This window comes from Hemitrygon akajei, chromosome 12 (assembly GCF_048418815.1).
Source record: "Hemitrygon akajei chromosome 12, sHemAka1.3, whole genome shotgun sequence".
Lineage (NCBI taxonomy): Eukaryota > Metazoa > Chordata > Chondrichthyes > Myliobatiformes > Dasyatidae > Hemitrygon > Hemitrygon akajei.
The window spans coordinates 116,115,046-116,128,552 of NC_133135.1; the positions used below are offsets into that span (position 1 = coordinate 116,115,046).

A 13,507-nucleotide genomic window follows, 5' to 3' on the forward strand; every position below is an offset into this window, starting at 1 on the left:
TAGCAACACTGTCAACATACACAGCAGGTTCGAGTGTCCTATGTACATGGACCCCAAGTTCTCTCAGATCCTTCACACTACGAAGTGTCTTAACATTGATATTATATTCTGTCTATAAATTTGACCTACCAAAATGAACCACTTCACACTTATCTGGGTTGAAGTCCATCTGCCACTTCTCTTTTTTTAATATACAAAATATCTTTATTACAGATTCAGTGCTATATATACAAACCAGTGACTAACGCAGTTAATAGACTACAAATAGACAATACACATTAAAAATGTTTCCATCTCTGTCAGTGATGGCAATAGCCCCCCGCAGAGCCCAACGGTCCTGGAATGCTCTGTGGTCGCCGTGGACAGTGCGTGTTCCTTCTCAATATTTACCCGGGTATGAACATACCCGCTAAACATTGCTAGGCAGTCTGCCTGGGCAGATCCTCCCACCACCCATTTTCAAGACCCACAGATGGCTGATTTCGTCAGTCCCAGAAGCAAGTTGACAAGGACATCCTCATCCCTCCATGCCCCCCTCCTTACTGAAAGACTGCATATAAATAGGGTGGGGCTAAAATGTAACCAGAAGGCGAGAAGCAGCCTACGCACTTACACAAAAAGGGGCTGCAGCCTCACACACTCCATGTGCATGTGGTACACGGTCTCAGCCCGCAGAGGTTACATGCGGCTGGGAGGTCCATGTACAAACTAAAGAACTTATTGCAGGGCTCCACTCTATGCAGCAGCCTCCACCCCAGATCCCCCAGGTGCATGGGAAGAACTCCCTCGTAAAGGGACTTCCATTGGGGACCTCCAGATGAAAAGACACACCGCCATGGCGTGTCGGGACGGTGGACAAGAGCTAGGATGTGGAGTAGCAGCCCATACAGGTACCTTCTACTTGCATTCCCTGAATGGGATTGTGGGTGCCTACAAGAGACTGTTCTAGTTGTGTAGACTCAGCTCTCGGATAAGATGGCGTAGCCTGGGCCCGACTAGCAGCTTAGCCTGAGTCGTTCCACACACCTGAGGCAGGGCAATGGTCACAGAAACGTAGGTTACCCATAGCCTTCTGTTTTTCTGAGCTCCAGGAGTCTCTTTAAAAATTCCTATCCTATACGCCTTCACCACCGTTGCCGGCAGCCCATTCCACGCACTCACCACTCTGCGTTTTAAAAAAAAAACAACTTACCCCGATTTCTCCTTTGAAGCTACTTCCAAGCACCTTAGAACTGTGTCCTTTCGTGCTAGCCATTTCAGCCCTGGGGGGAAAAGCCTCTGACTATCCACACGATCAATGCCTTTCATCATCTTATACAGCTCTATCAGGTCACTTCTAATCCTCTGTCACTCCAAGGAGAAAAGGCCGAGTTCACTCAACCTATTCTCATAAGGCAACATCCTTGTAAATCTCCTCTGCACCCTTTTTATGGTTTCTGCATCCTTCCTGTAGTGAGGTGACGAGAACTGAGCACAGTACTCCAAGTGGGGTCTGACCAGGGTCCTATAGAGCTGCAACATTACCTCCCGGCTCTTAAACTCAATCCCACAATTGATGAAGGCCAACGCGCCATATGCCTTTTTAACCACAGAATCAACCTGCACAGCAGCTTTGAGTGTCCTATGGACTCAGACCCCAAGATCCCTCTGATCCTCCACACTGCCTAGAGTCTTACCATTAATGCTATATTCTGCCATCATATTTGACCTACCAAAATGAACCACCTCACACTTCACTGGGCTGAACTCCATCTGCCACTTCTCAGCCCAGTTTTGCATCCTATTGATGTCCCACTGTAACCTCTGACAGCCCTCCACACTGTCCACAACACCTCCAACCTTTGTTTCATCAGCTGTTACGAACCCCGTAACTGGGTCACTTACCAGCAAAGATAGAGAGGTCCGTTGAAGTCTGATGGTACTATTTTTAACAGTATTTATTGGTAAAAATACACAAAAATAATATCAATGCAAACATACAGATACTATATATTGTCAATACTAGATCTAAAAGTGCGGGTATAATAATAATCAATAAGAAATAGCTCTATCGTTGTCTAGGGGATAATGTATTGTCCGATGGAAATATAAAAGTCACTCAGTTCATTCAGGCTGCAGCTTTTTGGTTGGAGAGAGAGACAGATCTTTGAAACTTGCCAGCTCTCCTTTATCCGATCTTGATCTGTATTCGTCCTTTAGCGAGGCCGTTCCATTGAAGACTTGTCATCCGGGCAAGGATGGACACACACAAGCCCCCACCGGTCTCATACGTTTCTCCTGGTGCATCTGAAGGGGTTGTTCCCCAGACCCTCTTTTATCCTTACTCACGGGGTCTCAGATGCCAGTCAGGTTGGGATGATGCAATCCCTCAACCAACCCTCTCTGGTCATTCCCTGAGGGCTTCAATGAATAGTACAGTACTCAATACACAATTCCGTCTCCAAGAGACAATGGCCGTTATCAATGGTTCCGCCTTTCTGGGGCCTGGACACACATTCCAAAACCTGTGTATTCTGGACTTCTCTCTCTCATTTCCTGGGTCCCAGACCCGAATTAATAGCGATCTTGTGATTCTCGAAAAGGAGGGGGCTACTTTGTACCCTTCGGCCCCTCAGAGTTGTGGCACATTCGTAACACAGCAAACTTACTAACCCACTCTTCTACTTCTTCATCCAGGTAATTTATAAAAATCACTAAGAGGAGGGTTCCAGAACACATCTGTGTGGAACACTACTGGTCACTGTCCTTCATGCAGAATATGAACCATCTGCAGCCACCCTTTGCCTTCTGTGGACAAACCTATTCTGGATCCACAAAGCAAGGCCTCCTTGGATCCCATGCCTCCTTACTTTCTGAATGAGCCTTGCATGGGGTACCTTATCAAATTCCTTACTGAAATCCATATGCACTACATCCACTGGTTCTGCCTTCATCAATGTGTTTTGTTACATCCTCAAAGAATTCAATCAGGCTCGTAAGGTAAGACCTGTCCTTGACAAGGCCATGCTGACTATCCTTAATCAGATTATGTCTCCAAATGCTCATATATCTTGCCTCTCAGGATCTTCAACAACTTGCCCACCACTGAAATAAGACTCACTGGTTTATACTTTCCTGGGTTATCTCTACTCCCTTTCTTAAACAAGGGAACAACATTTGCAACCCTCCAATCCTCTGGTACATCTCCGTCCCTATTGATGACACAAAGATCATCGCTAGAAGCTCAGCAATCTTATCCCTCAATTCCCACAGTAGTCTGGGGTATATCTCATCAGGTCCTGGTGACTTATCTATCTTAATGCTTTTCAAAACCTCCAGCACATCCTCTTTCTTAATGCCTGTATGCTCAAGCGTTTCAGTCCACTGTAAGTCATCCCCACAATTGCCAAGTTCCTTTTCCCTGGTGAATACTGAAGTTAAAGTATTCACTGAGTACCTGAGCTACCTCCTCTGGCTCCATGCACACATTTCCACTATCGCACCTGATTGGTCCTATAGTTGTAGAATGCTTTGGGGTTTTCCATAATCCTCCTCTCCAAGGCCTTCTCATGGCCCCCCTGGCTCTCTTAATTCCATTTTTAAGCTCCTTCCTAGCAACCTTGTAATTTTCTAGAGCCCTAACAGTTCCTAGTTTTTTGAACCTTGCGTAAGTTTTTCTTTTTTTCTTAACTAAATTTTCTACATCCTTTGTACACCATGGTTCTTTAACCCTATCATCCTTTTCTTGCCTCAATGGAACATACCTATGCAGAACTCCATGAAAATGTCCCTTGAACTTCTGCTATATTTCTGCCGCGCATTTCCCTTAGAACATCTTCTCCCAATTTGTGCTCCCAAGTTCCTGCCTAATAGCATCATATTTCCCCCTACACCAATTAAATGTTTTCCCAAATTGTCCGCTGCTATCCCTCTGCAGCGCTATGGTGAAGGAGATGTGGTTACTACATCCAAAATGCTGTCCCACCGAGAGATCAGACACCTGACCAGGTTCATTTCCCAATATCGGATCAAGTACGGCCTCTCCTCTAGTTGTCTTATCTACATATTGCGTCAGGAAACCTTCCTAGGGAATCCTGCACAAGGTCTCCCAAGTCCCTTTGCACCTCAGTTTTTTTTGTGTTTTTCTAGAAAATAGTCTACCCTTTCTTCTACCATTCACTTCAGACACTATCCATCTGCCATTTCTTTGTCCTTTCTCCTGATCTGTCCAAGTCCATCTGTAACCTCTCTACTTCCTCAAAACTACCTGACCCTTCATCCTGACAAAGGGTCTCGGCCTGAAACGTTGACTGCTCATTTCAACGGATGCTGCCTGACCTGCTGAGTTCATCCAGCTTGTTTGTACGTGTTGATTTGACCACAGTATCTGCAGTGTATTGTGTTTACTGACCCTTCATCTGTCTTCCTATTGTATGCAAACTTTACAACAAAGCCATCAATTCCATCATCCAAATAATGACATAATATAAAAAGAAGTGGTCCCAACACAGACCCCTGTGGAACACTACTAGTCACTGGCAGCCTGCCAGAAAAGGCCCCCTTTATTCCCACTCTTTTCCCAATCAGCCTCTGCTTTATCCATACTGAAATCTTTCTTGTAATACTGTGGGCTTGTAGTTTGTTAAGCATGTGTGGCACCTTGTCAAAGGCCTTCTGAAAATCCAAGTACACAACATCAACCAATTCTCCTTTGTCTAGCTTGCTTGTTATTTCTTCAAAGAATTCCAACAAATTTGTCAGGCAATATTTTCTTTTGGGAAAACTACAGTCTATTTTATCATGTGCCTCCAAGTACCCTGAAACCTCATCTTTAATAATTGACTCCAACACCTTCCCAACCAGTGAGGTCAGACTAACTGACTAATAATTAACCATCTTCTGCCACTCTCCCTTCTTGAAGAGTGATGTGATATCAAGGGTGATGTGAGGGGTAGGTTGTTTACTCAGTGGTGGATGCCTGGTGTGGTGGTAGAGGCAAACACATTAGAAGCTTGTAAGAGATGTTTGGATAGGCACATGGATGTAAGGAAGATGATGAAGGGTCAGTGGTGTAGGTCGGAGTGTTTAGTGTTTGGGTGTATTTGATTTGCTTTGTAGCCGGTTCAGCTCAACATTGTAGGCTGAATGGCCTGTTCTTGTGCTGTACTCTTCTACGTTCTAACAAAGTACCAACTTGAGCAACCACAAAGATCTAATGGGCAGATCAGCAAGCTCTCCCTGTGTACAGTGGGTGATTAGCATGTGGCACACTTGTGCTGAGCGTTACATTAGGGAGGACCAAAACTTTCCTTGGGCAAATCTTGTAGATGACACTGAAGGAGTAACATTAAAAGTTATGGACAGCGATTGAACTGAGTGCTGCAAAATACATTTGTTACGAGGAAGCAATTTCACAGATTTGAGAAGTGAGACAGAAGAGACTGATTATGAATAAGCACATTAATCATTATTTATTGACGTACAGTGCGGAGTAAGCCTATTCGGCCCTTCGAGTCACACCACTCTGACCAATTTAAACCTAGCCTAATCATGAGACAATTTAGAACAATGAACCTACGAACCAATATGTCTCTGGACTGTGGGAGGAAACCGGAGCACCTGGAGAATACCCATGTGGTCACGGGGAGAACGTACATGCTCCATACAGGCAGTGGCGGGAATTTAACCTGGATCGCATGTACTATAAAGTGTTGTGCTGACTATGCCACTCCAATTTATTTATGGACAGGTAAACATTTTGCCAAACATCTAAGTTACACAAGCTTAGGATACCTAAACATTCAGTAACACCTAACTCAACAACTACCTCATTAAGTCTCCCCACATTACACAACTAGAAAACCAAACATTCAATAAACAGGTACTTTGCTAAGAGTGCATCTGGAGCACAATTTCCCAATGGCAAGTGCCCGGAGACAAAGGTAAGCCCCTGAGGTGCCTGAAACCGAACACAGGTGCTGTGGCACACAAGGCAACCAAAGGGAAAGAGCTGCTGCACACTTCAAACAGGCCAGTCGATGACCAGCATGATGGAAGTGGCATTCGACCAACAAGTAAACTGACCCTTCATGTTACAAAATTTTCCAAATGTTCTGTTCTATTAACTTTTTTTTCCTCTTTTTGCTTTTAGGGAGAGTATGATGACTTTGTGGTGCACGGATATTAATGGAAGATCAGAAAACCCTGCAGTGTCATATTTAAAGATTAAAACTAGCATTAAAGTGGTTCATTCGGACTGCTGTGAAGAACCTTTAGTCCCTTTTTAATTGTCGTGTAACTTTTGCATTGAAACAATATCTTGCATTTGGAGTAGTTTTTATATCCTTGTGTTTGCAAGTATGGATATGTGGTTTGAAGGTATCTGGCTGTTGTCCTTCGAAAAGGATGATCGAAAACTCGAGCAGTTCATGCAGCGAGCAGACTCTGGGCTTTGGCAGCATGGAGATGTGTTTTGAGGTGGAGGGCAAACTTGGACAAGCAGATCTTAGTGTTGATTGCTTAACTTGAATGATGGGGGAATGGAGTTACATGGATGGGTTTGGGGTTGCAGTGAAGCAGAGAGGCTGTATGTGAGAAGGGAGGGTAAAGTTGATGTTTTTAAAATGTGCTGCTGCTCCCAGTGTTTTGCTCGGTGGCATTGCCACCCTTCAGTCGCGGCTTCATCAACAATGTTCTCAGCCGGAGCCCCAGAAGTGAATCTGACACCAAGTTTTGAAGAAGTAACTCTGTATTTCTGCTTTGCCACACCTGCCTCCTTGGCACCAAATGAATAACAGTTTGTGTATGTGGACTTGTGCAAACTTGTCAGTTTTGTTACTGTGTGAATGCTGACCGAGTTTTCGTTTTGCTGCAGGAACTTCCCAGCAATAGTTTACCAAATGTGTAAGAAATTAGAGTCAGCATTTAAGAATTTAGGATGCAATGTGTTTGAATGTGCTGTAGCAGCTTCTGTAACTCAGTGCGATTTGATTCCTCCCTCTTGGTCAGATAAAGATAATAGATATGTCACTGCACATTTAGAGACTACTGATAGACATAGAATCAGCTCATTCACAGTGTTTAGGGAAAGCATTTACAACTCAGTAATTCAAAATACTCTCATTTTTCTTTTTAACTTTCCCTTGGCTGGAATATGCAAGCATATGTTATGAGGTTAACATAGTCTTCATTAGGACAAGGAAGAGAACTGAATAAAAAAAATTGTACATCAAAATGAGTTTCCTCATTTCATAAAATTATAGAAAGTCCATATGTTAAGACATATATCATTTTTGATATTTAAAGAAGTCATAACCTAAATAGTTTGGTTGCCTTAGTTACATTGGTGCGTTTGGTGAGACTCCTTTTGAAAGCCCGGAAGTGTAAGGGGTGGGGAATGTACTTACTGCCACTTCCCCCTCTGCCCTTCGCTCGGACATTTCACACGTTGTAAACACTTCCCTTTTGGAGAGCCACAGTCAGTGACAGTTATGTCCCTGCACACTGTTCATTCTTTGCCCTTCATCGAAGGCTTGAGCTTGGGGTTATCCCTTTAATTACCGTAGGTGTGATTTGGAAATCCCTCCTAAAGCTAGTCTTTTACCACAAGGAGTATTATCATGAAAATGTGTTTAAAAAGATAGGTTTTCCAGTCAGAAAGATTTTTTTTTTGCCTCCAATCTGGATTGAGAAGAGATCAGAAGGTCAAAGTGCAAGCCTGTGTCACTATTCAGTGAGGTCAAAATTGACCCTTAGCTACCTATGCCACACACAAATTTCTACAAATTGGTCTAAATTTATTACAATTATTAAACACAAAATAATTACATAATTACTCACCCCCTGCAAGTCAGTATTTAGTAGAAGCACCTTTGGCAGCAATTGCAGCCTTGAATCTGTGGATAGGTCTCTATCAGCTTTGTGCAATTTTTACCCCATTCTTCTCTACAGAAACATGGAAAACCTGCTGCCCAAGCCCTGTCAGATTACATGGGGATCGTGAGTGAACAGCCCTTTTCAAGTCCAACCACACATTCTCAATTGGATTGATGTCAGGGTTCTGACCTGGCCATTCCGGGGCATTAACTTTGTTGTTTTAAAGCCATTCCTGTGTAGCTTTGGCATAATGTTTGGGGTGATTATCCTGCTGGAAAACAAATCTACAGACTGCATCGGGTTTTCCTTCAGCATTTCCCTGTATTTTACTGCATTCATTTTACCCAGTACCTTCACAAGCCTTCCAGGGCCTGCTGCAGTGAAGCATCCCAACAGAATGATGCAGCCACTATGGTAGGGATGGTGTGTTTCTGATGATGTGCAATATTTACGCCAAACGTAGCATTTAGTGTGATGGCCAAAATGCTCAATTTTGGTTTCATCAGATCATAGAGCCTTCTTCCAGTTGACTTCAGAGTCTCCCACATGACTTCTGGCAAAATTCAGCCGAGATTTCATGTGATTATTTCAGCAGTGGCTTTCTCTTTGCCACTCTCCCATAAAGCTGTGACTGGTGAAGCACCCGGGCAACAATTGTATGCGTAGTCTCTCGCATCTCAGCCACTGAAGCTTGTAATTCCTCCAGAGTTGTCATGGGCCTCCCTCACTTGCATGGACGGTCTGTTCTAGGCAGATTTACAGCTGTGCCATATTCATTCCATTTGTTGATAATTCACTTAACTGTACTCAAGGGATATTCAGTGACTTGGAAATTTTTTTCATATCCATCTCCTGACTTGTGCTTTCCAATAACCTTTTTGTGGAGTTGCTTGGAGTGTCCTTTTGTCATCTTGGTGTAGTTTTTGCCAGGATACTGACTCACCCGCAGTTGGACCTTCCAGATACAGTTAAATTTTTACTACAATCGAAACACCTTAACTGCACACGGGTTTATATATAGCTAGGACACTTTAATCCAATTTGCTGCACCAGTGATGATTGGGTTTGTCATATTAAAGAGAGTGAATATTTGCACGATCAATTATTTTTTATTTGTAATTAATTTGGCTCACTTTGTAGAGATCTGTTTTCACTTAGACGTGAAATACTTTTTCTGTTAACCAGTGTTTTAAAAAAAGGTCAAATTAAATCCTCTGTGATTCAGTCTTGTAAAACAATAAAATATGACAACTTCCATGGGGGTTGAAACTTAAATCCAAACACCCCATTCCTGGAAATTCCAAGACAATATCCTGGTTTGTGTAGCGTCTCCTGTTTTTAACATTAAAGATCCTAGTTTCATTCCTGAACTTCCACCAGGACAGACATATCCTACTGAAGATGAAAAGCGATTCTTCCATTGCTTTTTATCTCCTGTACACCAAAGCCTCTGCCTTGCTATCATCTAACCATAATTGCTAAGAGCATTTCTAACGGATTTGGTTATCTTAGCCAGTACTGGACTTTAGCATATCCTCCGGCAAGAGTTGGAAGTGAAGACTGTCAGCTGACTGATGTGCCCCAACTTAAGCTTCAGACTGAAAGCAGTTATTAGTTGTGGGGTGGAAAGACAATCCACATTCCCAGTAGAACAAATAAACAAACAAAATCTAACCGGCTCAGCAGCTTTACTTGTAGAATTCACTTGAACCTAAGTGGAGTCATGCCAAGATAGGGATGGACACGTTTGATCACACACGATAGCATATACTTCCAAATTTAGTTAGTAATTTTTCAATACGCATTTCCTCCTGAATTTGACATACATATGCGGAATGGAACCATGCTTATAAATGTCACTAGTAGTTGCAAATTCTGACCTGTGGGATATGCTGAAGTACGTCAACATTTTCTTTTTGTCGATGTGAATAGTTTTACTAGTGACTTGTCTTTAAAGAGACTACAAAGTTTAGGTAATTTTGTTCCTATTTTGTACTTCTATTTCATACTTCACCCTGTTTGCACGTGCACAGAATGTTCCATTCAGTGAAGCTGATCCAGAAAAGCTGTTAGAGCACAATTTGCCTAATTTTGTTGAGGTTGGGCAGTGTTTGGTGTACAGCCATGCCTTTATGTGAAGGAGTTTGACTTGTACTTTAAAATTGTCTTATTTCCCAGCTTCACTGTAAACACACACCAGGACTGAACTAGTGTGTTGCTTGCCTTAGAGTCAGATGTAACCACTTAGAATATTGAGCACTTTTTTTTAAAGAACTGACAAATAAATGTTGCAAATATTATGGGCTCTCTTGGTACTGTTGAGTAAAGTCTTTGGTTTCAAGGTTGTTGTCATTCGTCAATACATTTGTTACTTCAGATCTGACAGCGTTTAAAACATTGCATGAAGATTGCATAAAACACAATAAATATATAGATATATTGATTTTATGTGCATAAAGTGATGCTAGGGACAGGAGTACCTTTTCATAAGTTGACTGAATAAAAGTGTAGTGGGGAGTGTGCATCTGTCAGCCTGCTATACTTGTGGGTTCAAGCCTCACCTACACCTCATCATCCACTCTCCTGCTTTGAAAGAGCGTAGCAGCAGTTTGCCAGTCTGGAAGTATTTTTTTACATTGTGTGCTCCTGTTGTTCAGAAAATGAGCATCTGATGCCATGTTGAGGGAATGCTGTGGGTAAACGAGGCAATAATCAATCCCATGACAGGCAAGTTCACCTGAAGTCCTCAACTAGCCTGTGTTCAATATTATATTTCTGTTTATGCACATAAACATCCTGTGTTTTCCGTGGCGCCCTTGATCTTCACACTGACATGCAATAAACGTGCAAACTTTGTTGCTGGTGACTTCAACCATGCTAAATTGGTTTCTCTCAGCACTTATCTGTTATGTTAATTCCTGCATACCACTCACTGATTAAATGTGTAAACATAAAACAATAGAGCACAGTACAGGCCATTCGGCCCACAATGGTGTGCCGATCTCAAACCCTGTGTCCAATATAACCCTCCACCTTAAATTCCTTTGTATACCTGTCTAGTAGTCTCTTAAATTTCACTAGTGTGTCTGCCTCCACCACTGACTCAGGCAGTGCATTCCACGCACCAACCACTCTCTGAGTAAAAAACCTTCCTCTGATATCCTCCTTGAACTTCCCACCCCTTACCTTAAAGCCATGTCTTCTTGTATTGAGCAGTGGTGCCCTGGGGAAGAGGCACTGGCTGTCCACTTATCTATTCCTCTTAATATCTCATATACCTCTATCATGTCTCCTCTCCAGAGAGTAAAGCCCTAGCTCCCTTAATCTCTGATTATAATGCATACTCTCTAAACCAGGCAGCATCCTGGTAAATCTCTGTACCCTTTCAAATGCTTCCACATCCTTCCTATAGTGAGGCAACCAGAACTGGACCCAGTACTCCCAAGTGTGGCCTAACTAGAGTTTTATAGAACTGCATTATTACATCGCGTCTCTTAAACTCTGTCCCTCGATTTATGAAAGCTAACACTTCGTAAGCTTTCTTAACTACCCTATCTACCTGTGAAGCAACCTTCAGGGATCTGTAGACATGTACCCCCAGATCCCTCCACACTCCCAAGTATCCTGCCATTTACTTTGTACTCTGCCTCAGAATTTGTCCTTCAGAAGTGTACCACCTCACACTTCTCCGGGTTGAACTCCCATCTGCCACTTCTCAGCCCACTTCTGCATCCTATCAATGTCTCTCTGCAATCTTTGACAATCCTCTACACTATCCACAACACCACCTACCTTTGTGTCGTCTGCAAACTTGCCAACCCACCCTTCTACCCCCACATCCAGGTTGTTAATAAAAATCACGAAAAATAGAGGTCCCAGAACTGATATTTGTGGGACACCACTAGTCACAACCCTCCAATCTGAATGTACTCCCTCCACCATGACCCTCTGCCTTCTGCAGGCAAGCCAATTCTGAATCCACCTGGCCAAACTTCACTGGATCCCATGCCTTCTGACTTACTCAATAAGCCTACCATGTGGAACCTTGTCAAATGCCTTACTAAAATCCATGTAGATCTCATCCACTGCACTACCCTCATCTATATGCCTGGTCACCTCCTCAAAAGAACTCTATCAGGCTTTTTAGACACGATCTGCCCTTCACAAAGCCATGCTGACTTCCTGATCAGACCATGATTCTCTAAATGCCCATAGATCCTATCTCTAAGAATCTCTTCCAACAGCTTTCCCACCACAGACGTAAGGCTCACTGCTCTATAATTACCCGGACTATCCCTACTACCTTTTTTGAACAAGGGGGCAACACTCGCCTCCCACCAATCCTCCGGTACCATTCCCGTGGACAACGAGGACAAAGATCCTAGCCAGAGGTTCAGCAATCTCTTCCCTCACCTCGTGGAGCAGCCTGGGGAATATTCCATCAGGCCCCAGGGACTTATCCGTCCTAATGTATTTTAACAACTCCAACACCTCCTCTCCCTTAATATCAACATGCTCCAGAATATCAACCTCACTCATATTGTCCTCACCGTCATCAAGTTCCCTCTCAGTGGTGAATACCAAAGAGAAGTATTCATTGAGGACCTCGCTCACTTCCACAGCCTCCAGGCACATCTTCCCACCTTTATCTCTAATCGGTCCTACCTTCACTCCTGTCAACCTTTTGTTCTTCACATAATTGAAGAATGCCTTGGGGTTTTCCTTTACCCTACTCGCCAAGGCCTTCTCATGCCCCCTTCTTGCTCTTCTCAGCCCCTTCTTAAGCTCCTTTCGTGCTACCCTGTATTCCTCAATAGACCCATCTGATCCTTGCTTCCTAAACCTCATGTATGCTGCCTTCTTCCACCTGACTAGATTTTTCACCTCACTTGTCACCCATGGATCCTTCACCCTACCATTCTTTATCTTCCTCACCGGGACAAATTTATCCCTAACATCCTGCAAGAGATCCCTAAACATCGACCACATGTCCATAGTACATTTCCCTGCAAAAACATCATCCCAATTCACACCGGCAAGTTCTAGCCTTATAGCCTCATAATTTGCCCTTCCCCAATTAAAAATTTTCCTGTCCTCTCTGATTCTATCCTTTTTCATGATAATGTTAAAGGTCAGGGAGCGGTGATCACTGTCCCCCAGATGCTCACCCACTGACAGATCTGTGACCTGACCCGGTTCATTACCTAATACTAGATCTAGTATGGCATTCCCCCTATTTGGCCTGTCAACATACTGTGACAGGAATCCATCCTGGACACACTTAACAAACTCTGCCCCGTCTAAACCATTGGAACTAATCAAGTGCCAATCAATATTAGGGAAGTTAAGTCACCCATGATAACATCCCTGTTATTTTTGCACCTTTCCAAAATCTGCCTCCCAATCTGCTCCTCGGTATCACTGCTGCTACCAGGGGGCCTATAGAATACTCCCAGTAGAGTAACTGCTCCCTTCAAACCAGTTCAAAGGGAGATAAACACCTGGCCAGAAGAAGCAACCTCAGTGTAACAGGACCGTTTTGAAAACACAGATGGGAACATGTTCAGGGAGACGACTACCTGTGACCATCAGAATCAGGTTTAATATCACCGGCATATGTCATGAAATTTATCAACTCTGCAGCAGTACAATG

The 13,507-nt window shown here is 43.3% G+C and overlaps 1 protein-coding gene across 1 annotated transcript in view; it reads left to right on the forward strand.

Moving 5' to 3' along the window:
* The window catches only part of LOC140737414 (NF-kappa-B inhibitor beta-like), a 55,247-nt gene extending 45,093 nt beyond the window's left edge, over positions 1–10,154 (forward strand). Inside the window, exon 6 of the mRNA XM_073063903.1 lies at positions 6,131–10,154. Coding sequence (XP_072920004.1) covers positions 6,131–6,166 — 36 coding nt within the window. The 3' untranslated portion in view covers positions 6,167–10,154. The remainder of the gene's footprint in view (positions 1–6,130) is intronic.
* Positions 10,155–13,507: the final 3,353 nt, after the last annotated feature.